The sequence below is a fragment of the Macaca thibetana genome, chromosome 4 (genome assembly GCF_024542745.1).
Source record: "Macaca thibetana thibetana isolate TM-01 chromosome 4, ASM2454274v1, whole genome shotgun sequence".
Lineage (NCBI taxonomy): Eukaryota > Metazoa > Chordata > Mammalia > Primates > Cercopithecidae > Macaca > Macaca thibetana.
The window spans coordinates 60,805,500-60,831,800 of record NC_065581.1 but is presented as its reverse complement, the minus strand read 5'-3'; the positions used below and the strand labels follow the sequence as shown (position 1 = coordinate 60,831,800).

At 37.5% G+C, this 26,301-nt stretch overlaps 1 protein-coding gene across 2 annotated transcripts in view; it reads left to right on the top strand.

Moving 5' to 3' along the window:
- LGSN (lengsin, lens protein with glutamine synthetase domain) overlaps window positions 1-26,301 on the top strand; it is a 45,025-nt gene that overhangs the window by 8,883 nt on the left and 9,841 nt on the right. The window contains exons 2-3 of one of the 2 annotated variants that reach the window (XM_050788645.1): window positions 16,989-17,115; window positions 18,180-18,368. In XM_050788645.1, coding sequence (XP_050644602.1) covers window positions 16,989-17,115; window positions 18,180-18,368 — 316 coding nt within the window. The remainder of the gene's footprint in view (window positions 1-16,988; window positions 17,116-18,179; window positions 18,369-26,301) is intronic. The other variant, XM_050788646.1, reaches the window with a different exon arrangement.

Here is a 26,301-nt window from a genome sequence, read left to right as displayed (position 1 = left end):
TTGAAGTGACAGACCTTCCACATCAATTTGCCCTAGTTGTTCATGTCTTGATTGAAGACGGCTGGCTTTTAACAGCAGAAACAATAGCCAAGACCATAGACATCTCAATTAGTTAAGTTTACACAATTCTGACTGAAAACTTAAAGTACGGCAAACTTTCTACTTGATGTGTGGCAAAACCATTGTACCCAGATCAACTGGAGATAAGAGCAGAGCTTTCAGTGGAAATTTTAAACTGGTGTGATCAAGATTCTGAAGCATTTCTTCAAAGAATTGTAACAGGAGAAAAACATGGCTTTACCAGTATGATCCTGAAGATACTGCCTAATCAAAGCAATGGCTAGCAAGAGGTGGAAGTGGTCTAGTCAAAGCAAAAGTGGACCAGTCAAGAGCAAAAGTCATGGCAATTGTTTTTGAGATGCTCAAGGCATTTTGCTTGTTGACTTTCTAGAGGGCCAAAGAATGATACCTACTTATTAGGAAAGTGTTTTGAGAAAGTTAGCCAAAACTGTAGCAAAAAAATGCCCAGGAAAGCTTAACCAGAGAGTTCTACTTCACCACGATGATGCTCCTGCTCATGCCTTTAATCGAACAAGGGTAACTTTGTGAGCATTTTGATGGGAGATCATAAGCATCCGGTTTACAACACTGATTTGGCTCCTTCCGTCTTCCTTTTGTTTCCTAATCTTACAAAAATCTGTAAAGGGGATTCATTTTTCTTTAGTTAATAATGTAAAAAAGACTACATTAATATGTTTAAATTCCAGGACGCTCATTTTTAAAAGGATGCACTAAATGGCTGCTATGATTGCTTACAAAAGTGTATTAACCTTGATATAGCTTATGTTGAGAAATAACGTTTATATTTTATGTTTTTATCTTTTAATTCCATTTCCATGAACTTTTTGACATACTCTCATATTGTATATGTAAAAATTACTGAGAGAATAGATTTTAAGTATTTTCACCACAAGAAATGGGAGATAATATATATCCTAATAGCTTGATTTAGCCATTCCACAATGTATACATATATCAAAAGATTATATTGTATACCATAAATATATACGATTTTTACTTGTCAATTAAAATTAATAAACATTTTAAAAGGAAAGGAGATCCAGATCACCTTTTGCAGCCCTTCTCTCCCCAGATAAGAAAATTAATCATTTTGTAATGGATGGCTACATCAAACCACCCTGCAGGTTAATTTTTGGTTGTGGCCAGAAAAGTAGGTAACTGTCTTACCAGGACAGGCTAGAGAATCAACAGGAGCCTAGGAAAGAAGGAAACAGTGTGGCCACAAGAAATGATAAAACTAGTTTTGTACAGATGGAGATAGGGTTTGTACGTGAAAATTCCCAGCTGTGAAGGCTGGAGAGATTGTTGAGAGGCTGGATTATGCAGAGCCTTAGAGAATACCAGTTTCCCTGAAGGTGAAGGGAGAATTGTGGAGGTATTTTCAGCAAAGAAATAACAAAACCAAAACTGTGCTATAGAGAAACAACATGGCAGTAGTATGAAGGATGGATAGAAGAAGGGTAACATTGGATGCACAGAGAATGGTTAGAGATTGTGGAGTTGGTCAAAGGATACAAAATTATAGTTAAATAGGAAGAATAAGTTCAAGACATGTATTACACATCATTGTGGCTATAGCTAATAATATACATTCTTGAAAATGCTAAGAAAGCAGATGTTAAGTGTTCTCATCACCAAAATGATAACTATGTGAGATAATGCATATTTAATTAGCTAGATGTAACCATTCTGTAATGTATATATACTTTAAAACATTATGTGGTATATACCATACATAGAATTTTATCTGTCACTTTAAAAAATTAAAGGAAAACGCTAAAAAAAAAAAACCCATTAGACAATCCTATTAAAATGGGCAGTTTTAAAAAGACACATCAAAAAACAAGATATTAAAAAAGTTGTGTCAATTCAGGTGACAAACGATGGAAAATGGAAACGCTTTTTTTTTTTTTTTTTTTTTTTTTTTAGACAAAGTCTTGCTCTGTCGCCCAGGCTGGAGTGCAATGGCATGATCTTGGCTCATTGAAACTCTGCCTCCCGAGTTCAAGTGATTCTCCTGCTTCAGCCTCTGGAGTAGCTGGGATTATAGGCACTTGCCACCACACCAGGCTAATTTTTGTATTTTTACTAGAGGCGGGGTTTCGTCATGTTGACCAGGCTGGTCACAAACTCCTGACCTCAGGTGATCCACCTGCCTCGGCCTCCAAAGTGATGGGATTACACACATGAGCCACCATGCCTGGCCAGAAACATTTATTTTTAAATGTTAAATCAATTGAAAATAATTGCCATGTGTATTTACTCTTTTTAGTTTGTTGTATGTTACTTTCACATTTTTACTATTATAATGAAGGTGGCACTGAACATACATGACGTATCTTGGATTATTTTCTTAAACCAAGTTGCTAGGAGTAGGAATACAAGGTTAATAGGTATGGGTATTTTAAAAGTAGTTAATACAAGTGTGTGATGTAGTCTTTTAAATAACACTTCTCTAAATATTTTAAGCACGTTTTCTTTTTTCTTTGAAGAAGATACTTCAAGGTAACTGAAGGCACATTCTTTCATCTTTGACATATTCTTTTAAGTTTGATAATTATTGATCCCCTTTTCCACTATTTCTAACAGAGGTTAAAACTTGATGAAATTTCGTTTTGCTTGTTTGCGTTTCCATACACCTCTCTCATTAACAAAATCAGAGTGTTTGGCAAATGCATTAATGGCTACACCTCAGACTATAACTATTATACAGGGGTCAAAAAAAGTTTGTTTTGTTTTTGTTTTTGTTTTTTGTTTTTAATATTGACATTAAAAAGGTAACTGTTAGAGAAAATTAAAAGTAAATCAATAAAATCAGTGATATTTAGAACCTAAATAACACATTATTATATTGGAAATAAATTTATTAGGTCAAATTAGGGTCTACATTTAATGCTTGGCAGTATTCCTTTAGGTTAAGCATTTTTTGGTTAATTTGATCAAGTCACTGAGTTGAAATGCAAAATGACAAACTTATATTAAACCATATAAACACCATTTCAAAAGAATCACCATGGTAAGAAAAACACGAATTATAAAAATGTCTTGTAATGAACTTGAATGTAAGAAGGAAACATTCTTTATGGCCATTCCCATGTATGAGACAAAAAGGAGCCATCTGACGAAACAATAGTGAAAACATTTTGAAATTGTGAAAAGCTGCTCTGGTGAAAATATCAAAAGAATGAAAATCAACCTGTTGTAGGAGAAATTTGGGATTGTCTAAATTAAGCATAAATTAAATTTGTATATGTATGCCATGCAATCAAAATGAAATTGCATATCTGTACTTAGGCTCATGATTCTTCCAGGCTGGTTTACCTCTCTCTCTATCTTCAGCTCAAATGCTCCCTCTTCTGTTTAAGCTTGGCCTATCTGAAGACTGAAATATTCTGCCTGTGCAGTAATAGCATTACTGTAGAATCCAAGCAAGGCTATTTGGGTCACACTGCTCCACTCTGAGAATCCTTGGACTGCTTAATATGCCTTCAGGATCCTGAGCGGTTACCCTATTTTATTGTGTTTAGAATATAGAACTTCTTAGATAAGGGAATAGAGCCCGACCCAAAGAAAATCACCTCTAGGCTGCTCAGGGCCTGTGAGGTAATCTAGAATGAGTTATCTTTCCATGGGAAGTCCTCAGTAATGCATGGTGCCTAGGTAATAATTCTGGCTGACCTCTATTTAGTACTCACTATGCATCAGGCATTGCTTTTCCAACATAATGTTGCAACCAGGGAGAACTGTATCACTGAGTACTTGATAAATGGTCAAATATTTCTAAACTAATTGGTAAACAGTGGCTAACAAGAGCCTCTTAATGGTCTACTCTACCCAAACTTTTCTACCTGTCCTAGCATTTTCCTGGGGCTCTTGGACTTGTCCACAACCCATCAGTTAAATAGTTAAAGAACTAGTACCTGGCCCTACACGGGTCCTCCAGGACCTTGCTACAGCTTCCCAGCACCCCAGCAATGGTTGGGAGGATATCCTGATGACAGTGTTCATCAAGAATGTGCCAAGTACTTGGTGCTCTGGAGCCAACTGGCTGGGTTCAAATCTTAGCTTTGTCACTTATGAGACTTGTGAGCTTAGGTTAGTTGAGTAGTCTTTCTTTGACTCAATTTTTCTCATCTCTGAAACAGGATGGTAATATATTTATCACATGGGATCTTTTTCAGACTAAATAAATTAAGACATGTAAAGCATTTAGAAGAGATCTAGCACATAATAGGCGCAATGTAAGTGTTGGTTATTTTTATTAGATGTACTGATGGCTAAATGTTGTCACTATCACCCTTCAGTGCCACACTAGATACCACTGTTGGGGAAAAGACAGGTGGTCACTGCTGATACAGTTGTGCCTCATATCTCTAGAGCTGCTCCATATTCTAAACAGCATTCCAGTAGTTTTGAGACCTAGTTGTGTGGTAGTTGAGAAAGTTTATTTCTTTACTTCTTACCTTATATTTTAAATCAATTGACAGTATTTAACAATCACAAAATTTCAAATAAAAATCCATATTTCTGGCATTTTTTGAAAATTTGTAAAACTGGCGACATGAGGGCCACGTTTTAATATGGCAACAATTGGCTGGACTCCTGTTTTGGCTCCTTCTTGGGAAGGGGTATCAACTACTGTGTCTGCCCTCCAGCCCACTGTGTTTTTTTGTAATCTGTCTGGTATTTGAGTTTGCTCTCCGTGAACTAGGCTAACCTAAGCATATCTCTTTCTTTAGAACATGGAGGCCCTTAACTGCCACAACAACACTTTATTGCCTCTACTAGATTGTAATATTCTTTGTGAATCATGTTTTATATTTTATTTATTTTTATGTCTTTGATTTTGCCTTATCCATACTAGGTTACATCCTCACTCTTGGGACAAATGAAGTTTAAACTGGTGGTGATCTGAATTAAAATGGGTTTTACTTTTATATAGAAAAGAGTTATAAAAATACAATTGAGGCCGGGCGCGGTGGCTCAAGCCTGTAATCCCAGCACTTTGGGAGGCCGAGACGGGCGGATCACGAGGTCAGGAAATCGAGACCATCCTGGCTAATATGGTGAAACCCCGTCTCTACTAAAAATACAAAAAACTAGCCGGGCGAGGTGGCGGGCGCCTGTAGTCCCAGCTACTCGGGAGGCTGAGGCAGGAGAATGGCGTAAACCCGGGAGGCGGAGCTTGCAGTGAGCTGAGATCCGGCCACTGCACTCCAGCCTGGGCGACAAAGCGAGACTCCGTCTCAAAAAAAAAAAAAAAAAAAAAAAAAAAAAAAAAAATAAAAATACAATTGAAAAAGAATATATAATTGAAGAAGTTAAACAAGTTTTATGAGTTACACAGATAAAATTATATCATAAAAACAGAATTCCATTTAAGTCAATTGTCAAGCTGTGGTGATGTAGGAAGAACCTCAAACAAAATACGTGGATTTGAATTCCCATTCTTCCTCAGATATGACCTTGGACAAATTACCTAACCCCTGTGGGCCTATTTCTGCTTTGGAAAAAATATAGGTAATAATAAATACTCCCTGTATGTTGTGGGTATTAGATGAAATATAAAATATTGTCTTGATATGACAATGCTTTTAAAATGTTAATATTTTTATAGGTATTGTTTTAAAGACTTTTTTTGTTGTTGTTGTTGAGACAGAGTCTCACTCTGTCACCCAGGCTGGAGTACAGTGGTGCAATTTCGGCTCACTGTAACGTCCACCTCCTGGGTTTAAGTAATTCTTATGCTTCAGCCTCCCAAGTAGCTGGGACTACAGACATGTGCCACCAAATCTGGCTAAATTTTTGTATTTTTTGTAGAGATGGAGTTTTGCCATGTTGCCCAGGCTGGTCTTGAACTCCTGGCCTCAAGTGATCCGCCTACCTCAGCCTCCCAAAGTTCTGGGATTACAGGCATGAGCCACCACACTTGGCTGGATATTATTTAAAAGACTTTAGACAAATTAAATTTAACAGAGTTTAATTGAGCAAAGAATGATTTGAGAATTGGGCCTCCCTGAGAACCAAAATAGGTTCAGAGAGACTCTGAAGCTGCCACATTGTTGGATAACATTTATGGACAGAACAAGAAAAGTGATGTACAGAAGACAGAAATGAGTCACAGAAACAGCTGAATTAGTTACAGCTGGGAGTTTCCCTTATTTGAACATGGTTTGAACAGTTGGCTGCCTGTGATTGGCAGGCATCTGAAATTCTAATTGGTACAGGAGTAAGTTATAGTCTGTTTATAAAGTTCTAGGCCAAACTTAAGATATGTAAAGAGGCAGCTTTATGTAAATAATTCCTCCCTTTGGGTCAACCTCTTAAGATTAAGAGGTTGACCGAAACCTTAGGCATTGACGTCACTCTCACACCATTGTAAATGGACTTATTTGGTCTCAAATTCCACTGGGAAATAGCAGTACAGTGGATTTTGTAAGGTGGGAATATGGAAACAGAATGAGGGAAAAATAACCTGATTGTTTACTTTAGGTTAATTTTTTGTAAAGGTTAGAGCAGAGGGGACTTCTTTATTATGCTGGTATCTCCTGTTTTCAGAAGAAAAAAAAACCTATTCTGCTTTGGAATCTATCTTCTTCCTTAAAGTTTCACTGTGATTATGTTGTATTAGCATGAGTGATTTTGTTTTGATTTGGTCTGTTCTGTTGGGGCCTAATGCAAGAGTTCAGTCCAAAACAATGGTCTTCCATAATTTTAACAATTCTCTTTTTTTGGTCAGGTTCTCACCTAGATGAGAGTGTGACCAAAACTTAGGGCTTTGGTGCTACTTCATATTACCATTATTTTGGGTTTTCTGTCTTAGCACGTTATTGATAGGTTATAGTGTCCTCATGATCAGGCATTTCTTTGAGATTTTGTCATTCCCGTCAAAGAGACCATCTGACATTCTACACATGGCTGTCTGCAAACATTTAAAACTTTGGAGAGATATAGCATACCAGGGAGAATACTGTTGTGACTGTCAGAATGAAAATGATAATGACCACTATAGTGACTGGCAGGAGCATACCAAGAATTTGGAGTATGCTCCTTAGCCAGGGTTCCTATTGGTTCCTATTAATCAACTACAATTAAATAGCTCAAAGAATAAGCCAGGTGAAAAGTCTACATGTTTTAATTAAGGATCCTGTTCATTAATCTCTTGTAACTGAATCTCTACAAAATCCAATGTGTTTATTCATATACAATAAGAAGTGTAAGCCACTGTGCAGATTTCTCCCTGTTCAGCCTGTAGGTAATCTAGAGCTATCTAGCACAACTTTAGAAAGAGAATTTAAAGAAGTCTGCTGCACAGCCACAGGGTTTGCAGTAAAATCTGCTATAGAGACTACTGTAAGGGATACATTTCTAATCATTACCTCATTTACTCTAAGCCATAGAAAAAGGGACCTAACAAATGATGCCCATCAAGAAAGTGGAAGGCTCCTGGCAATGTTTTATTTAACCTAGGATGTAGGTTAAGAGAAGTGGACTGATGTTCTATTTCTGACTGATTATGGAGTAACAAAAGTGTCATTAAAATTCTTAGCCTACACTGGCCCTTCATCCTGCATCCGTCAAGAGATAAGGTTGCTCATGTATAAGGTTGTCTGTGAAATCTAACACAAATAAAAATATACTCCATGGGTACACACAAGGCCCCTTTTCCCACTCTGTTGTTCAAAGAGGCATAAGCAAGGAAAAAGTTAAGAAAGGTTAGGAATCTTATGATGGGAGAGAAGTCTTGTTCCATGATCTTGGGAAAGCTTTCTATGTCTAGGATGCCATCTGCTTCTAGGGAGAAATTTCTCTGGTTAGCTTTACCTTAAGGTCTCTAAGAAGTATTTGGTTTCAAGAGGCTGGATGGGCCTTCTGAGTTGTAATATTACAGACTCAAGGTTCAAAGTCCCAGCACTTTATTGCAGTGTGGGTGGCAAGGGAAGTCTTTCTCTGATGGTGTTTCCAGAAGGCCCAATCTCTAAGTTTTATACCATGAAGGGTTTGACTGTACTCGGTCAGTGGATCATAAAAAGCTCTTTTTACCTAATGAAAATACACTTTGGCACAATGCATTAAAGCCTGCATTGTAGCATTTAGTCATATGAGAATTTAGGTGCAGAAGATACATAAGGTTCTATTATTAGAGGCCTTGCAGTGACCGTTTCATAAATAGTCAACTCATGTTTTGATTGGAAGAGGAACTGATTGTCATCAGTCTGCAGTACCTTTGACCAAGACAATTCAGTCCATTCAGTTAGATTTGCCTAATCCTATTATATCTGTAACATCTTATGTTTTACAACTTGTCCAGTGAAACAAGTACCTTTATTGTTGGAGATTTCTCTAGGAATGTCCCATGACAGAAACACATTTCTTGGTAACCGTTAAACTATTTTAGCTATGGTTATTGCATTAGCCTTCTTGCGTGAAGAAAGCTTGTGTATAACTAGAAAACATGCATTACAAATAACAATTGAATAGAAGCCATGTGTAAATGTTCAAATGGCCCATCAAGTAGCAAAAATGTCCTGAAGTTTTTATTGTCTTCCTGGGATTATGGATTTGACAAAACAAAATAAACCACTTTATTGGTTTATTTATAAACCACTTTATATGGCAACTTAGAATAGTCATGACACCAATAAAATTTTAAAAATATAATTTGGACGCAGTCTCGGCTCACTTCAACCTCTGCCTCCTGGGTTCAAGTAATTCCCAAGTAGCTGGGATTACAGGTGTGTGCCACCATGCCTGAATAAGTTTTGCATTTTTAGTAGAGATGGGAGTATCACCATATTGGCCAGGCTGGTCTTGAACTCCTGACCTCGAGTGATCCACCTACCTTGGCATCCCAAAATGCTGAGATTACAGGCGAGAGCCACCATGCCTGGCCAAGTGTAGAGCTTTCAATGATGGAAGTTTTAATCACACAAGAAGGACCAGGCAGCTCTCCAGACTCTCCATGAGTCCACACTCGACACTGAATTTATATTATCTTAAATACAAATTTTGTTTCTTCAATTCAGGTGCACAGCACTGTTTGTTAAATGGGTTATTATAGGCAACTTGACTTGAACCACGAACCTCATTCAAATGGTGTATTTTAACAATTTCAGTACTGGCTGATCTAGCATGGTAATCTGCCAAAGTATTTCCTTGGTATTCAATTAGTTCTTGTGCTACTTAAGTTAGCAATTTTATAAACTGGTCAACTTCTTCATTAGAGTTTTTAGTATTCCTATCCCGTCCAAATGATATAATTCTAGAGTTATCAGAGACCTGTATTCAAGAGTGTTTATGAGCATTCTTTCAAACCTTTCCATGAACCTCCTTGAGGACACAACATTTTAGGATTTTACTTGATTGTAATGGGCTTTCAGAAAGTTCATCAGAATTCATAAACTGTCAATAAGACTTAAAATGGTTATGGTTAAAAGGAAATTTGGCTGTTTCTGTATCCTATAATAATTTGACATAAATAAACATAATTATTACTGATAACTATATTAAGATATATCAGAATATTAGGAGTCACATACAATTTTGAAACACGTATTCACAATATATTCATAAAAATATAACTCAGAGAATGTTAAGTATCATTTATTTTACAATGTTTTCCATTTTATTTACCATATCAAATAAGCCTATTTATTATCTCTTCTTTGGATGCTTCAGGGACCTTTTGGAACATCCTAAAGTTAGTCTGAAGTAAAAAAGACTTAATTTTAGAATTTGAAATTTGATTTTAGGAAGCCTATCAAATATGCCAAAGGTTTTAAGCACTGTTAAAATAGAATCGCAGATTATGGCAAAATAATAGTAATTCATTTAGCCTAACTGATAATTAAAAGATTTTCAAAAGCAAAAATCCTTATTCTTTGATGAAGAGGAGACTCAGTTTTCCTAATCAAAAGACATAATAAAGACAGCATAAAACAAAATCTGTCTCTCCTCTATTTTTCTTTGCATTTTACTCAAAAGGTGGATGAAAATCTTTCACTCTTATTAATACTACAATAAATTCTTATTCAAAGGAAAAAACAGAATTTTACTTTTTTCCCCTGTGAAGTCTGCAGAGAAATATGAATTTGACTTTGTATTAGTGTATAATCAATACTACAGCTAATTTTAATAAAACCTTATAAACAAATACATTCACCTTCAATCAGCTTTTGAACACACAGGATTTCCATAAACCTTTTTATAGCCTCTTACATTTTTTTCTATTTTCCCTCAAACTTGAATATCCATTAAATTTTATATATGTCATTTTTTCATTTTGAAAGAACCTTTAAAAAACCTCTAAACTAGACAAAATTATTTTTTCTCAACAAACACACATTTTCATTTTCTCGTCAAAGACAATCTTGCTTTTCTTGTACACTTTGCATATGCAATTATTTATTTTATTTTGTTTATTTGTTTTTTTAAGACAAGAGTCTCACTCTGTCACCCAGGCTGAAGCACAGTGGTGCAGTCTTGGCTCATTACAATCTCCACCTCCCGGGTTCAAGCCATTCTCCTGCCTCAGCTTCCTTAGTAGCTGGGGTTGCAGGTGTGCATCACTATGCCTGGCTAATTTTTGCATTTTTAGTAGAGACAGGGTTTCACTGTGTTGGCCAGGCTGGTCTCTAACTCCTGACCTCAAGTGATCCTCCCAGCTTAGCCTCCCAAAGTGCTAGGATTACAGGCATAAGACACCATGGCCAGCCAAATTATTTACTTTAGTAGTTATAGTTACATATATTAACTTAAATTTAACTCTTAATAATTCTAACTTCCAGTGTAAAACCTAGAAAGTAAATGATTTTGAAGTGTTTTATATCAGTATCTGCAGATGAAAACCATTTCATAATTTTTTAGAAAGACGTTTCCTCAATTATTTTTAATAGATCTAAATATATTTACCTTTTCAATATCATATAAAATAAGATGCTAAAGCATAAATTTATGTTAATAATTAATATTTCAGTATTTTAACTTACTTAGAAATGACTCAGATATTTAATGAGTATTTATTTCTGAATTTATTCTTATTTTTTATTTTTTGAGGTAGATCTTGCTTTGTCACCCACATTGGAGTGCAGTGGCATGATCTTGCTCACTGCAATTTTTGCCTCCCAGGCTCATGTCTTTCTCCCACCTCAGCCTCCTGAGTAGCTGGGACTACAGATGCACACCACCATGCCTAGCTAATTTTTATATATTTTGTAGAGATGCATCTCACCATGTTGCCTAGACTGGTCTCAAATTCCTGGGCTCTAGTGATCCTCCCACCTCAGTCTCCCAAAGTGCTCGGATTATAGGAGTGAACCACTGCTCCTTTCCCTATTTCTGAATTTAACACGGCTTTAAGATTTTAAGTTTCTGAAAATAATTTTGAAAAAATAACATAGGTATTCTCCCTAATGTCTTTCCCAGTCATCATGGGTCCTGAGTGGCACCTAGGATGGCTAGGAAGGCCAGGGCCCATCTGGGTCCCTAATTTATACACCAAGTGTAGAGTCAAGGACAGAGGACGGAGCTATGAAAAAGATGTCTGGAGGATCCAACCCCTCTCAACATGGCCAGGAGGCAAAGCTGGAGGAGGGAGGGCAGGACAATATTGGGCTTGGCTGTGCCCTGCAGCTGGTGGCCCAGGTACAGTGGACATACATGTCTCCAGGCCTCACCATGACCACCTCTCCATGCCTCAGAACTCAAAGGCTCAAAATCAAAGACATAAGCTCACAGTAAGATGTGTGAAAGGCCTCAGGGGAGCCCAGTAGTCAGCCTTTTCAGTGTCAGCTTACAGACAAGTCAAGCACATATCAAAATTTTACGGAAGCAGCAATTTTATGACCTTAAAACATATAGCTGGGAGGCCGAGATGGGCGGATCACGAGGTCAGGAGATCGAGACCATCCTGGCTAACACGGTGAAACCCCGTCTCTACTAAAAATACAAAAAAACTAGCCAGGCGAGGTGGCGGGCGTCTGTAGTCCCAGCTACTTGGGAGGCTGAGGCAGGAGAATGGCGTGAACCCGGGAGGTGGAGCTTGCAGTGAGCTGAGATCCGGCCACTGCACTCCAGCCTGGGCGACAGAGCGAGACTCCGTCTCAAAAAAAAAAAAAAAAAAAAAAAAAAAATATAGCAAAAACAGCATAAACCTTTCTGACCAGTAGACCCAGAAAAAAAATTCTGAATTATATTTAGTATTGGCAATTCTGAAGATATTCGTATTTTATTTTGCCAACAATATAAAAGCGTGCTTCATTTGCCAAATATTATATAAGATCAGAAAGAAACATCTGATACACATAACAGATATATACATATAGACAGACACACAGACAAGAGCAGAAGTTAAAGTTTTCAGAAAAATTTTTCATTTGCTAGTTTCCTAATAGTTTTTCTTTCCCCCAGTTCAGACTATCAATATTCCAATTACCTGTTTCATTGTTCTAAGCAATTCTTAGCTAGAAAATCCTAAAATTTCATTTCCAAAGGGATGACTTTTAGGTAAAATAATGTAGAAATTTTCTCTCTCAAATGCATACAGCTGAGACTTTAGGCCTACGTGTTGTACCATCTTTTGCACTAATCAAGGAAGGAGGATGTGGATAAATGCCCAGTAAAGACAGGATGGATAGGAAAAGGTACTTTAGAGGTGAGACTTCTTACATAAATCTAAGTCAATGATAAGAGTCTCTAGTAACTTAGTCTTTCCTCTCTTCCTACTGCACAGAGGAAGACACCCTTAAAAATGGAGGTCTCCTTTACAGATGTAAATTTCCTTTAAAAATGTGTTTCAAAATAGCCAGCTAAATGCCAGAAAGGTGAATTTGGAGACCAATTTAGTTCAATAGGCAGTCTTTTTAAGTTAGCCACTATTTTTTAGCTAAAATTACTGAGTTCAGGTTGGAGTCTATTAATTAATAAGGCCAGGAAACAATTCTCTATGTGTGGTCTCAGCATGGATAGCTCAGAAAAGAAAAAAGTCTGCTTTACTTGAGGGCCTACCTTCCATGAACACTTTATATAACTCGCTTTTTATCTTTGGGGCAGGATAGTAACTAAGCCAAAAGATTAGCAGATTCAATTTTTCTTGTCAATTAGCTGCTTAAGCTTTCTATTTGCCCTTTGAAAGACTTTTAAAAGAAGCAATAGAAATACTAACTTTTTTAGAAGGTTCTGCACATCAATAGGCGTCCCTGGATATGCCTAATTTGGGAGCCTTCATTTTTAAATGCACTTCTTAAAGTGTGGTGTTGGTGTTATTTGGACCATTCCACTATAATTTTAAATTATAAGATTTTGCCATTTTTGTACGTATTTGTGGCTCATAGGACCTAATAATTATACATGTAGAGGTATGGGGTAGACAAAAGTAGAGTGCTCCATTCTTCAGAAATTAAGGATCCCATTTTTATGTTGAATATTGGTTTTGGCTCTCACATCTCGATCAACTAAGCCAAAGGTTTTTCCCTACCTAATGCATTGTAGAACACAAAATCCTGGTGAATTTCTGAAAGCCAGAGTTCACACCTTCTGCAGTATTGCCATTTATTGCCAGTTTGTCTGACCAGTCAGCTATCTAAGACTTCTAACTGGATATAAACCAGTTAATTATTAAGTCTAACCCAGTCCAGTGTCTGTCATGACTTCTGAACCTAGTTAAGATAAAAAATGTGCACATCCAAATTTAAATAATCAAAACACAAACACAAGTATCTCCATAATTGGAGAGACAACTTACCCATGATCCCCTGTTGATTCGAGAGAGCAATGGACACGATGGAACTGGTGGATACCTTGCTTAATCACTCCGTGCTCCTGGGGGTTGCTGGAAGCTCTACTTCAAATCTCACTTCTGAGGCCATCTGTTAAAAGAAAACCTTTAGAAAAATTAAATTTTAAATTCAATTAAAGAACAATTCAAGAGTCAGGCAGCCCTCAGAACCAGAATACATTCAGAGCGACTCTTAGACTGTCACATGGTCAGATGATATTTATGGACAGGAAAAGAAAAGTGATGTACAGAAGATTTCCATCTTGGTGCAGAAGATGGAAATGAGACACAGAAACAGTGTTTGAATATGTTTTGAACAATTGGCCACCTGTGATTGGCTGAAACTCTGTGATTGGTAGAAGAGTAGTTTCTAGTCTGCTTAGAATGCTTAAGTCAAGCTTAAAATATGTAAGGAGGCAGCTCTAGGCTCAGTTAAATTTAACAATATGATTGTATTTATATTAGTGTTTACAGATGAGAATGCCAAGGCTCTAGAAGGACTTGCTACTTTGTGGAAAGGTCAGAATTACAACACAAACCTCAATCATCTGGGCTAGTAGGTTTTTCACTGAAGCATCATTCACATTGCACCTAAGTGCAATTAAAAGATTAAGGATTAAGGAGAATAAAAATACTCTACTGGAGGTGGGATAAATGAGGGATCCAATAAATTTGTTTCATTATAGATATGTTTATATGCTGATCACCCTCGTATGTAAAAGAAAACCAAAGGATTGAATGAAATGTATTCTTCATTTGAAACTCCCACTCCCTTTTTTGAGCATTTTTATGAAGTAAAAGGTATGTACTACAACTTAGTTTTTGGGCTTTTTTATTTTTTTGATACCGAGTCTCACTCTTCTTGCCCAGGCTAGAATGCAATGGCGCCATCTCGGCTCACTGCAACCTCCGCCTCCCGGGTTCAAGCGATTCTCCTGCCTCAGCCTCCCGAGTAGCTGGGATTACAGGCACGTGCAACCACGCCTGGCTAATTTTTGTATTTTTAGTAGAGATGGGGTTTCACCATGTTGACCAGGCTGGTCTCGATCTCCTGACCTCGTGATCCACCCGCCTTGGCCTCCCAAAGTGCTGGGATTACAGGTGTAAACTACCACACCCGGCCGTTTTGGGGCTCTTATTGGTAAAATTCTCAGTTAGTAACTAGGAACATTTTTTTTTTTTCCTTAAGAAACTTTCCCTTTTGATCTGGTTTATATGAGGGCAAATGAATGTTTCTAAAAATACCTTTCTTTTGTCTTAGATCTCTGGCTTTTAGGAAGCAGAATGGCATGTTGAAAAACAAAGTATTTTTAGAAACTGCATCTTTCATTCACTCTTGTGGCCTGGGGCAAGTTACTCTGAGTCTCATTTTTCTTATTTGTAAAATGGTGAGATTTTATTAACTTAAGGGGTACCATGAGAAAACATGCTTGACAATGTGCTCAATTTTAACACATTGTTATTTAATTGTTTATTCAGTTGGAGGTTAGAGTTTGAAACTCAAAGAGATGTTAAAGTTTATCTCACCCGATTCCTTCAATTTATATATGAAAAGATTATATATGAGAAAGGGTCAAGCTAAGACAAATTTAGTTTGCTCATATTGCATTGATAATTATATACCTGGCTAAGTATTTCATTTTCTAAACAATACTTCTTTAAAAGACTATATAAATAAATAAATAAAAATAAATATATACATACGAATTTAACAAAAGTAAAATTATAGACTACGCATTTCTAGCAAAACAATTTTAGACATGGTGAACATGTACAATAAATCTTTATATTTCTGCCAGATTCTATCAGAGGTGTGTTGGGAAAATTTATGCAAATATTGAAATTAAATCCTAAACTACTTACAAAATTATTTATTATATCATATATTAAGTATCATATTATCCAAATATAAGGTTATGTGGAGTGAAAAAGACCACAATTTTCTAATAAGTGAAACTTTAAAATTACAGAAAAGCCTTTGTTCTAGGAAATATAACTTTGTTAATAACAATAATAGCAATGCATCATAATTACATACAAACAGCAAAAAATGAAAATCTTTCTTTTTCTGTTTTAGCCTTGGGAGGATGAACTGGTTTTATAGGTAAACTGATACAGTTGCTCCCCAGCAACTACTCAACATATATTTATATAACTTGCCTACAGAGGTGAACCCCCTCGGAGGCTGCCTTTCATGAAGATACTAAGCTCAAAGCATTTACGACATGCTTTTTGACCCTGACCCTGTCACTTTCCTCTCTCTTCAAACCACTATGAGGGGTTTGTAAAAAACCTTAAAAATATCAGTGTCAGCTTTTTCAAAATTTTTGGTATATTTTTTTCAGTGACAGCTTTTGTGTCTTGGGACTGCAGGGGTGACTCTGTGCACTGTTAGTGCTGAGATTCCTGAGTTCCCAGCACCAGCCCTTGCCTCACTGCCCAGCTCCCCACTGGGCACATCCTCTCATGTCGAAGATTATAACTAGATTGTGAAAGCTAGGTTATTTTGTTTTAAATGCATTTCCTTAGATTTTCTTAAGCTATAAAATGGTTTGGTCATGATGTTTGTTTTACACATATAAAACACAGTCACAAAATAGCACTTCATGAACTCAAGTACTTTTTTGCAGTGAAGTAAATATTGATGCAATTATTAATTGCATTATTAATTTTTCCTTTTACATAAGGAAAAAGAGAGCAGAAAACACAATTCTTCAGATGCCTATGCCTTCAGACAAAAAGGTTAGAAATCCTAAAAAATAGAAATCATAAAAAGTAAACTTTTTAGTTAAAATAGGTTTTGCAAAAATATTTAGGAATAAATAATATAAAATTCCCCAAGTAAAAAATAAACATAGAAATCTTGAGTAATTAGACAAGGTTTTAATTAACTTAACAATATTTTCTGTACCACATATAAAAGGAGATAGAGAATATCTGGCCTATCAGCACAACGTTGGGCTTTTAAATTTTGAGTTATTCAGGTGAGTGTGGAAGTGACAAAATTTTCATCATTATAAAAGTCTTCTATGCTCATTAAAAAATTGAGCTATTCAAATATACTCTTTTGACATCCAGATATAATTGTTTGAATAATCTGTTATTTGGCTTTTTGTTTATTAATTATCAACAGGACTCAACAAGAGATGAAGGCAGTGAGACTGAAGACAACAGCATGAATAAATTAAGAAGGAAGAAAGTCACTAAACCACGTGTTTGTTCCACTGAAGTCGGAGAAATGGATATGTCCAATTCAAATGGTATCTAACTACTCTGAGCCCTCAGAAATGGTGTGGTCAATGGCAATCTCCATTTGGTCTTTCTTTTCATAAAACATCTTCATTTCTTTTTTGGGAGAAGCAAAAGGACAAATAAAATTTATTCCTATATAGGTGTCATAAAAGATGGCAAATATAAGCTTACAATGTGAATATATAAAAATAACCAATCAAAATATTTACAATGTAAAGAGGGTTAGGATTAGGATGATAGTAGTAGAAAAAAAAAAAGAACAAAACAGAGGAATGTATGAGTAGGAAGAGAGACAGTTTTCTGCTCTGAAAATGAATACAAGAATCATTACAGAGGATTTGAGGGGCCATAAGAATGGTATGGAAGGTGTTTTCATAACACATTTTGGAACTCCAATTAGATCTCAACAGATCTGAGACACTGCTAAAACTAGAAGTTAATTTGGGCGACAGGCTCAATCCTAGGAATCGCTGTGTCCCCAGGAATTCCCAGCATACGATTATAATAAAAAGAAATCAGATTTTAGTAGAATCTATCTATCTATCTATCTATCTATCTATCTATCTATCTATCTATCTATCTATCTATCTGTTTAGAGACAGTCTCACTCTGTCACCCAGGCTGGAGTGCAGTGGCATGATCTTGGCTCACTGCAATCTCTGTCTCCCGGGCTCAAGCGATCCTCCTGCCTCAGTCTCCTGGGTAGATGGGATTACAGGGCATGCCACCACGCCAGACTAATTTTTTTGTATTTTTAGTAGAGATGGAGTTTCACCATGTTGGCTGGTCTGGTCTCGAACTCCTGACCTCAAATGATCCACCTGCCTCAGCCTCCCAAAATGCTGGGATTACAGGCTACAGACATGAGCCACTGCACCTGGCCTGTTTTTAAATTCTCTACAAGCAATGCACTTTCTTGGCCAGTGACTAGGGTAGACCACTCCCATTGCCCCTCATTTAATATGTCACTGCTAGGAATATACTATTTTCTCAAGTATTCCTCTCCATATTATATTAAGAGACAGCTGAAAACAATGGGAACATATTTTAACATTTTTCCTTATTACTACAGAGAGGATCAGAAACCAAATTGTGTGCCACAAATTAGGGAATACAAGCAAACCCATCATGGGACCTGGTTCTGATGAGTCTCATCTGTCACATCATGACAAGGAGTCTCAGGATGAGACAACAGTGATAACACCATTGCCCCCCAGAACAACCACCAATGTTCCTGGAGGTGAATTTAACCCAAACTCTGGTAAGGATTTACTGGTAAGGGTTCTGGAACAAACTGGTATGTGGTTCTAGCCCCTAACCCTAAGTCTGTATTTGAATTAGAGAGAATGTAATGTTGGTTGAGGAATACTAGCCTGGAAGTCAGAACACTTACAAAGATTTTTATACCTATCTTTTATAAAATGCTTTGTAGTTTTCTTTACCCTTTAGGCTGTTCATCTGGAAAATAGCGGGGTTGCAATGGAAGATGTCTTGCCTTTTCTAAAAGTAAAATCCTATTATTCTAAGTTTCTGGCTGATTGATAGTGATGTAACTATTTTGGTACATGAGTGTATTGATTAAAACTCACTTGAATGAAAATGCTGGAAATTGGTTATAAAAGGAAATCTAAAAGCCAGGCACAGTGGCTTACACCTGTAATCCCAGCACTTTGGGAGGCTGAGGTGGGGAGATCACTTGAGAAGTGGAATTCGAGACCAGCCTGGGCAACATAGGCAGACCCCGTTTCTACACAATAAAAAAATTAGCTGTGTGTGTGGGCACATGCCTGTGGTCCTAGCTACTTAGGGGAATGAGGTAGGATGATCATTTGAGCCCAGGAGGTTGAAGCTACAGTGAGTTGTGATTGTGCTACTGCATTCCAGCCAGGGTAACAGAGAGAGACCCTACCCCACTACCCGCCTCAGAAAAAAGGAAATCTATAATGACAGGGTTAAACATACAAGATTTGGAAAGATGAGAATATACCAGAGTGGGAAGTTAGAGGGATAGTGTCTACCATGTTACCCTCACTTCTGACACAAATTACAAGTTTTGGAATTCCCCAAGTTAACCTTAGTTTAGATAATTTGCTGGAAGGACTCACTGAACTCACTGAAAGCTGTTATATTCAAGGTTATGGTTTATTACACTACAAGGATACAGATTAAAATCTGCCATGGGCAGTCCAGGCAACTTCTAAACACAGAATGTTCACTTGTTCTTTGTTCACTTGTCCTTTCTTAGTGGAGACACGGACAGACAGCATTATTCTCTTGGCAATGACATGAGGAATATTGCCAACCAGGGAAGCTCACTTGAGTCTTGGTGTCCAGAGTCTTTACTGGGGCTTCATGGTTAACTGGGCATTTGGCTGACCTCACTCTCCAGCCCCTTTGGGGATCAAGCAGTTACTGCATGACTTGAAGTCACCACTATAAATAACATTGTTAGAGTTTCTGGCGTGGCCTAGAACCTCTTGGTAAACAAAGACACTCTTGTCAGGCAAGACATTCTAACTGTTTGGAAGGGACCAAGGGCAGAGACCACAGCTCTCTTTGGGCAAGGTTAAATCCTTTAGTACACACAGGGCCTGAGGAGAAGCTACAGCCTGGAAAATAAACACTATCAGAATTTTATATGTATTAGTCTTCTATTGCCACCATAACAAATTACCACAAACTTACTATCTTTTTGAAAATACAAGTGTACTATCTCACAGTTTTGTATGTTAGAAGTCTAGGTTGGTTCATCTGGTTTCCTTGTTTCAGGCTTTCCAAGGCTGAAGTCAAGGTATTGCCATCTGGGTTCTTATCTAGAGACTCCAGGGAACAGTACATTTACAAGTTCATTCAGATTGTTGAGAGAATCCAGTTCTTTGTGACTGTAGAATTGAGGTTCTTGTGTCCTGGCTGTCTGTCAGCTGGGGTGACCCTTATCTCCCAGAAGCCTCTCTCGGTTTTTTTTTTTTTTTTTAATCTCAGAGATAACAATGCCTCAAATCCTTCTCATATTTAGAAATTCTCTGAATTCCCCTTCTTCCACATCCCTTTTCTGCCTTCAGCTGGAGAAAGCCATCTAATTTCAAGGGCTTACATGGATAATCCAAGATAATATCCCTATTTTAAAGTCCATAACCTTAATTACATTTGCAAAGTCCCTTTTGCCATGCAATTTAACATATTCACATGTTCCAGAGATTAGGTATGGTAGGAATTTTCGTAGGGCTATTCTGTCTACTGATACCAAGAGGAGGCAGGGAAATACTGTGTAGAAGAGGGCAGTTCCCCGGCAAAGGCCCCACCCTCAAGCCTGGAAACCCATGGCCCTGAATAGGAACAGGCATTTCTGTTTTTGTTCCAAAATGTTGCCTTTTCCAAGACCACTCTGGCCCACCATGTCCCTATCCTATGCCCATATAAACCCCAAGCTCCACTGACAGAGCAGCAGAACAGCATGGCAGAGAAGGAGCATCTGAAGGTGGAGAGGAGTTTAGCTGGGGACGGTCAGAGAGGAGATCCATCGCGGGACAGCCAAACTCCAGGGGAAAATGGTATTCCCACTCCATCCCATTTCCTGCTCCCCAACCATCCCACTGAGAGCCACCTCCATCACTCAATAAAATCCCTACATTTGCCGTCCTTCTAGTCCATGTGACCTGATTCTTCCTGGACTCCGGACGAGGAGCCGGGTACCTAGAGAATAGGGTGTAAAAGGCTGTTACCCGGACTTTCCACTGAGCTGGTTAACACTTAGCCGTCCGTGGATGGTAGAGCTAAAAGAGCATGGTAACACCCCTAAACACTGCCATAGGGCTGCAACCCGAAAGTGCTCACCTTGGCTCACCTGCACGTTCCCCCCTCCCATAAGTGGTTTGAGTGCAATGGCCGAGTAAATGAGTCATGTCCCTGTGGCAAGCCCCGCGAGGAGGTCAGGGAACTCTCCCATCTCACTACCACACCATCTTTCATAACTGAATTTCTCTCTACTTTGGCTTTATGAATTTATCCAAAGTGAAGAGCATGAGCACTACCAACCTCTGAACATCAGGCAGCTGTTGATACAAATGTCCACAGGGGCCAGACAGTTAATACAAAAGATGGGCTGGTATAAGAACATAGGGAGTGGTTCTGGTCATGAGTAAACTGGAGCAGAGAGCAACAAACTATGGCCCAAAGGCCAAATTCAGCTTGCTGGTCAGTTTTTCTAAGTAATGTTTACAAATTGTTTATAGCTGCTTTTGTGCTGAAATGACATTGTGCTAAATGAGTAGCTGCAACGAATACCATATGGCCTACATGGTTTCAAATATTTACTATCTGTTCCTTTACAGAAAATGTTTGCTACCCCGTTAAGTAGAGGTTGCCTGCCCATCTAGACTACCTCAGAGTTCCAACCAGTTGTTGCTGTGGAGAAATACCTCCCCAGGGTTGCCAGATCTAGTTTCAAAATAAATTTGAACTCAAGATTTTTACATAAAATTTTCTAATAGTGAAGTGCTGTCCACTATTTCAAAAAAGTTTCTGAACACTGGGAAGACTAATCAGATAACATCTGCTGGCCACACTGGCTCCTCCAGAGCTTATGGTCATTGTTTTATATATTCTAGTTTTAGCTGCAAAAGAGAGATGGATTTTCCATTTCTTTGTCTTAAGCCAGAAATCTGGAGAAAGATCTTGTGTCGTGAGCTCTCTTTGCACTGTCAGTTGTGACTTAGGGCATGGGTACCGTTACTAACTCAACTTCTTTAGCTCAGAAGTTCCCTTTTTGGCCCAGAGTGTATTAAGTTCTCTATAGGCCCTCAGTACCAAAAATTTAAAACACAAACCAATACATATACATAATTTAAAAAAAATTTTAAAATAAACCCCAAAAATAAGTGTAAGGAATTTTGATATGGTATTGCTTCTTTGGAATAACTTCTCTGAGTTTCTCCAAAAATAATACTTTGTTTTTTTCAAAGAAAAGCCCCCTTTCCCTCCCACTTTTTATTGTATTGCTTTTTTTCCCCGCTTTGTACCTGGTTATTCTGCCACCTGGGCTTTCCAACAATGTCTGCGCTAATATGATGTGGGCAGAAGGTAGCACAAACAGGGTGACTCTCACCATAGCCACAATGATGAAAGATGGCTGGACCTTGAAACAGCATGGTACATTATACTAGGTGTGCAGTAAGCTGAATGTATTCCAGGGTTTTCTCTCAAATGCACTTTTCCCTTTCTTTGAATTGGTGTTTCTGAAGCCCAAACGTCTCTTCAATCTCCGTTTTATAAGTGACCATGGCTTGTTCTGTATAACTGATATATGTCCTCATTGTCACTGAACATGGACAAAATTTCTCCAAGGCCTACTAGTTGCTATAGAGCTTTGACTTTTTTTAAAAAAATGTTTTCTTATTTTTTTCCCTAAACATGCACAGCACTAAAACATCTTCTATAAAAACACATTGATTTAATTTATTAATCCCTTGATGGAATAGAAAAGAAGAAAATCTCCCAGGAACCACACTGTAGGAAAAACAAATGAGCTCCTGAACTGGCAATTATCTGCCAGCTATTCATCTTGTGCAACTGGGAAAGGCTGACCAAAAGGTTTAATTGTAAATAACAAGTATGATTTATTGAAGAAAAATTCAGACAATGATGCAGCAAGATCAGTCGATGCCTTGAAAATGAAATGGGATTGGATAGGTTTCTCATATTTGGTGAAAGAAACTTTTAAATGAAAAATAGATACTTAGGATATATACTAAAATATATGATGACAACTTTTACTTATCAATTAGACAAGGTCAAATCACACAGGATGTATTCATTCATTCACTCACTCACTTATTTAAAAAATATTTGTCCAATGGCTATGAGATGCCTATACTGCTACAAGTACCAAGAAAACAGCAGCGGGTAAAACTAAGCCTTGGCTCTCAAGGAGCTGATAGGCAAAGGGGGATGACAGAAACATGTGAGTATACAGTGTGGCAGGTGCCAATAAGGACACTGAAGATAATAGAAACAGAATGATACACTGTTATGTGTTGAATGGTGTTTCTCCAAAATTGTTAAAATGATATCCTAACCTTCGGTACCTGATAATGTGGCTGAATTTGGAGGTACACTCTTTAAAGGGGTAATTAAGGTTAAATGAGGTCAGCAGGGTGACCCCTAATTCAGTATAATTCATGTCCTCCTAAGAAGAAGAGATTAGGTCACAGACATGCACAGAGAAAAGAACATGTGAAGGTGCTGGAAGAAGATGGCTGTCTATTAGCCAAGGGGAGAGAGACCTTAGAAGAAGCAATCCTGCTGACACCTTTGGTTTCCGACCTCTAGCCTTCAGAAGTATGAGAAAATAAATTTCTGTTTAAGCCGCCTGTCTGGGGCATTTGTCATAGTAGCTTTAGCAAACTAATACATGTACTCTACTCACTGTCCAGTCACAGAGCAACTTAGAGACTTCAAAATGAATCAAGGGTTAGAGCTGTCTATGTTGTGATCAAGTCTCATACAATTAATACTTCAGGTGATTATGGTTTTGTTTTGTTCTTTTTTCAGCCCTTTTACTGTGTGAACTTATCCCACCCTTGCATTTGATGGCATGTTTATTATCTATACCTGCCCCACTTTATAATATAAAGTTCTGTGAGGGTAGGGCTCTTCCTGGCTGATTCCCAGATACACGTTCAGTATGAATAGTATGTGATGATGAAAAATATCTATGTTGAGTGAATGAATATTATTATTATTTTTATTGATTATTTTTGTTTTTTGAGATGGAGTCTCACTCTGTCGCCCAGGCTGGAGTACAATGGCACCATCTCAGCTCACTGCAATTTCCGCCTCCTGGACTCAAGAGATTCTCCTGCCTCAGCCTCCTGAGTAACTGAGATTACAGGCGAATGCCACCGCCTGGCTATTTAAAAAAATTTTTTTTTATTTTTATAGAGATGGGGTTTCACCATGTTGGTCAGGCTGGCCTTGAACTCCTGACTTCGTGATCCACCCGCCTCAGCCTCCCAAAGTGCTGGGATTACAGGTTTGAGCCACTGTGCCCAGCCGAATATTATTCTTATTTTAAAATAATATGTATTCATTGTAGAAAGTTTAGGAGACACAGATAAAGCAAAAAGCTAGTAAGACTACCTGTTACCCTATTACTGGTGAACCAATAAAATTACCTTTCTCCTTTTATAAGGGATGTCTTCTTTATAGCTTATGTATAATTTCTTATTATGTTTAGAATATTCATTAGCTAAAAATTTCCATATTATTATTATTATTTTTTAAGACAGTCTCTCTTTGTCGTCCAGGCTGGAGTACAGTGGTGCGATCTTGGCTCACTGCAACCTCCACCTCCCAGGCGCAAGCAATTCTTGTGTTTCAGCCTCCTGAGTAGCTGGCACTACGGGAGCACAACACCACACCCAGCACATTTTTGTATTTTTAGTAAAGATAGGGTTTTGCCATGTTGCCTAGGCTGGTCTTGAACTCCTGACCCCAAGTGATCTGCCCACCTCAACCTGCCAAAGTGCAGGTATTACAGGAGTGAGCCACCGCGCATGACCCAAATTTCCATATTTTAAAATGCCTATCAATTTTGCTTTAAGGAGCATTATTCATCTTGGGCTGAATACCTAATATTTCAGAGTAGGTTGGGAATACAGCAAGTGTTAATTTAGCATGAAACACTTTAATTGCTACAGTTTGTTTGTTTTAAATGGAAGGTAGTTATAAAGCCTCCAGAGTTTCAGAGTAGCCAAATGTATCAGTGATAGCACATTATCACTAATGTATTTGCATATATGGAACCAGTAATTTGTTTTTCCCATGCTTCGTGTACTTAAAATCTACTTAATCTATGTTTCTAAACTGTCAATCTTTATGCTTAGTTTTAAAGCCTAATTATATCTTGCAAAAGAATACTCAGGTATCTCTTTAGAATTATAGCTGCTCAACATCAATGATGTGACGGATTGATGAGTGTTTGGTTGCAGACTTGATCATGATACCATTTACTAGGGCTAGAGTACTTGTACTCACTTTATGCATTTAAGTAGCACTTATATGGTGCTTACTGTCTGCCAATAACTGTTAATAACCTGTTTAATCCTCCTAACAAGCCTGTGAAGTAGGTCATATGTTACTAATGAGAAATTCAAGGCATAAAGAGGATAAGATTGTTGCTAGGGCAAAGGTAGGATTGGAATGGAGGTGGATGGGCTTCAGTGTTTTGTGCTAACCCAAACTACACTCTGCTGCCTCTCCTAAAAGTTCTGACAGCAACTAACATTTATAATGTATACTATTTGCCTGACAATTCTGTGTGCTATAGACATACTAATTTAATTTGTGGTAATAAACCACCCAGCGTGAATCAAAAATCTGCATTCTAGTTTCAGTTCTGCAGTGAACTGATAGTGTGGTTTGGAGTAACTCATTGTGCCACTTTGGGACTCAAGCTAACAAGTTGGTTAGATTAAATGATTTATCTCCAAGATTCTCTTCTAGCTCTGAAGTTGGAATTTGCAAACTATCTTAAATTCTTGAAAAGAACATTTTTTATGTTTCTAATTTTAAATTGAGTACGCAGTCCAGATTTTTAATCTCCTACATGCTCATTCTTAAAAAAAAAAAAAAAGACGCATTTGTTTGCTTATTTAAGCAAGTTTTAAATTTGACAGAAATGTGTAGACTTCTTAGAGTTAGATGCCGTTAAAAATATATAAAGCCCTTTGGGTAAAAAACTCCCAGAATGAGACAAAACCCCAGAAAATAAAACCAAATTCACTTTTAATCACATAGAAATTTAAATTTAGAAATTAACAGTTAGTTCAAGAAGCCCAAATATGTTCAATAATAGTCACCTACAGACAGGCTTTTATGGTCCCTTTTTTGCTGTGAACTTATGCAAATATGTTCTAATTTCCATAAGCAAAAGGATTTTCAGTAAGTATCTACATATGATTTCGCTATATCCTTATGCAAATAATGTCAATTTTGACCTCGTCCTAACTGATAAATGATCTCAGGTTGTTTAGACACAATATTCTTGGGAAGATGGTAAGGGTAGAATGAGAAAAGTAAGAGATCCAACTGTAAGCCAGTGACATGATGAATATTAATGTTTTTATTAATAATATTGACTAATTCACTACTCTGTAATCTCCTTTTGCTTCTCAGTCCATCATGATCTCCTGAGT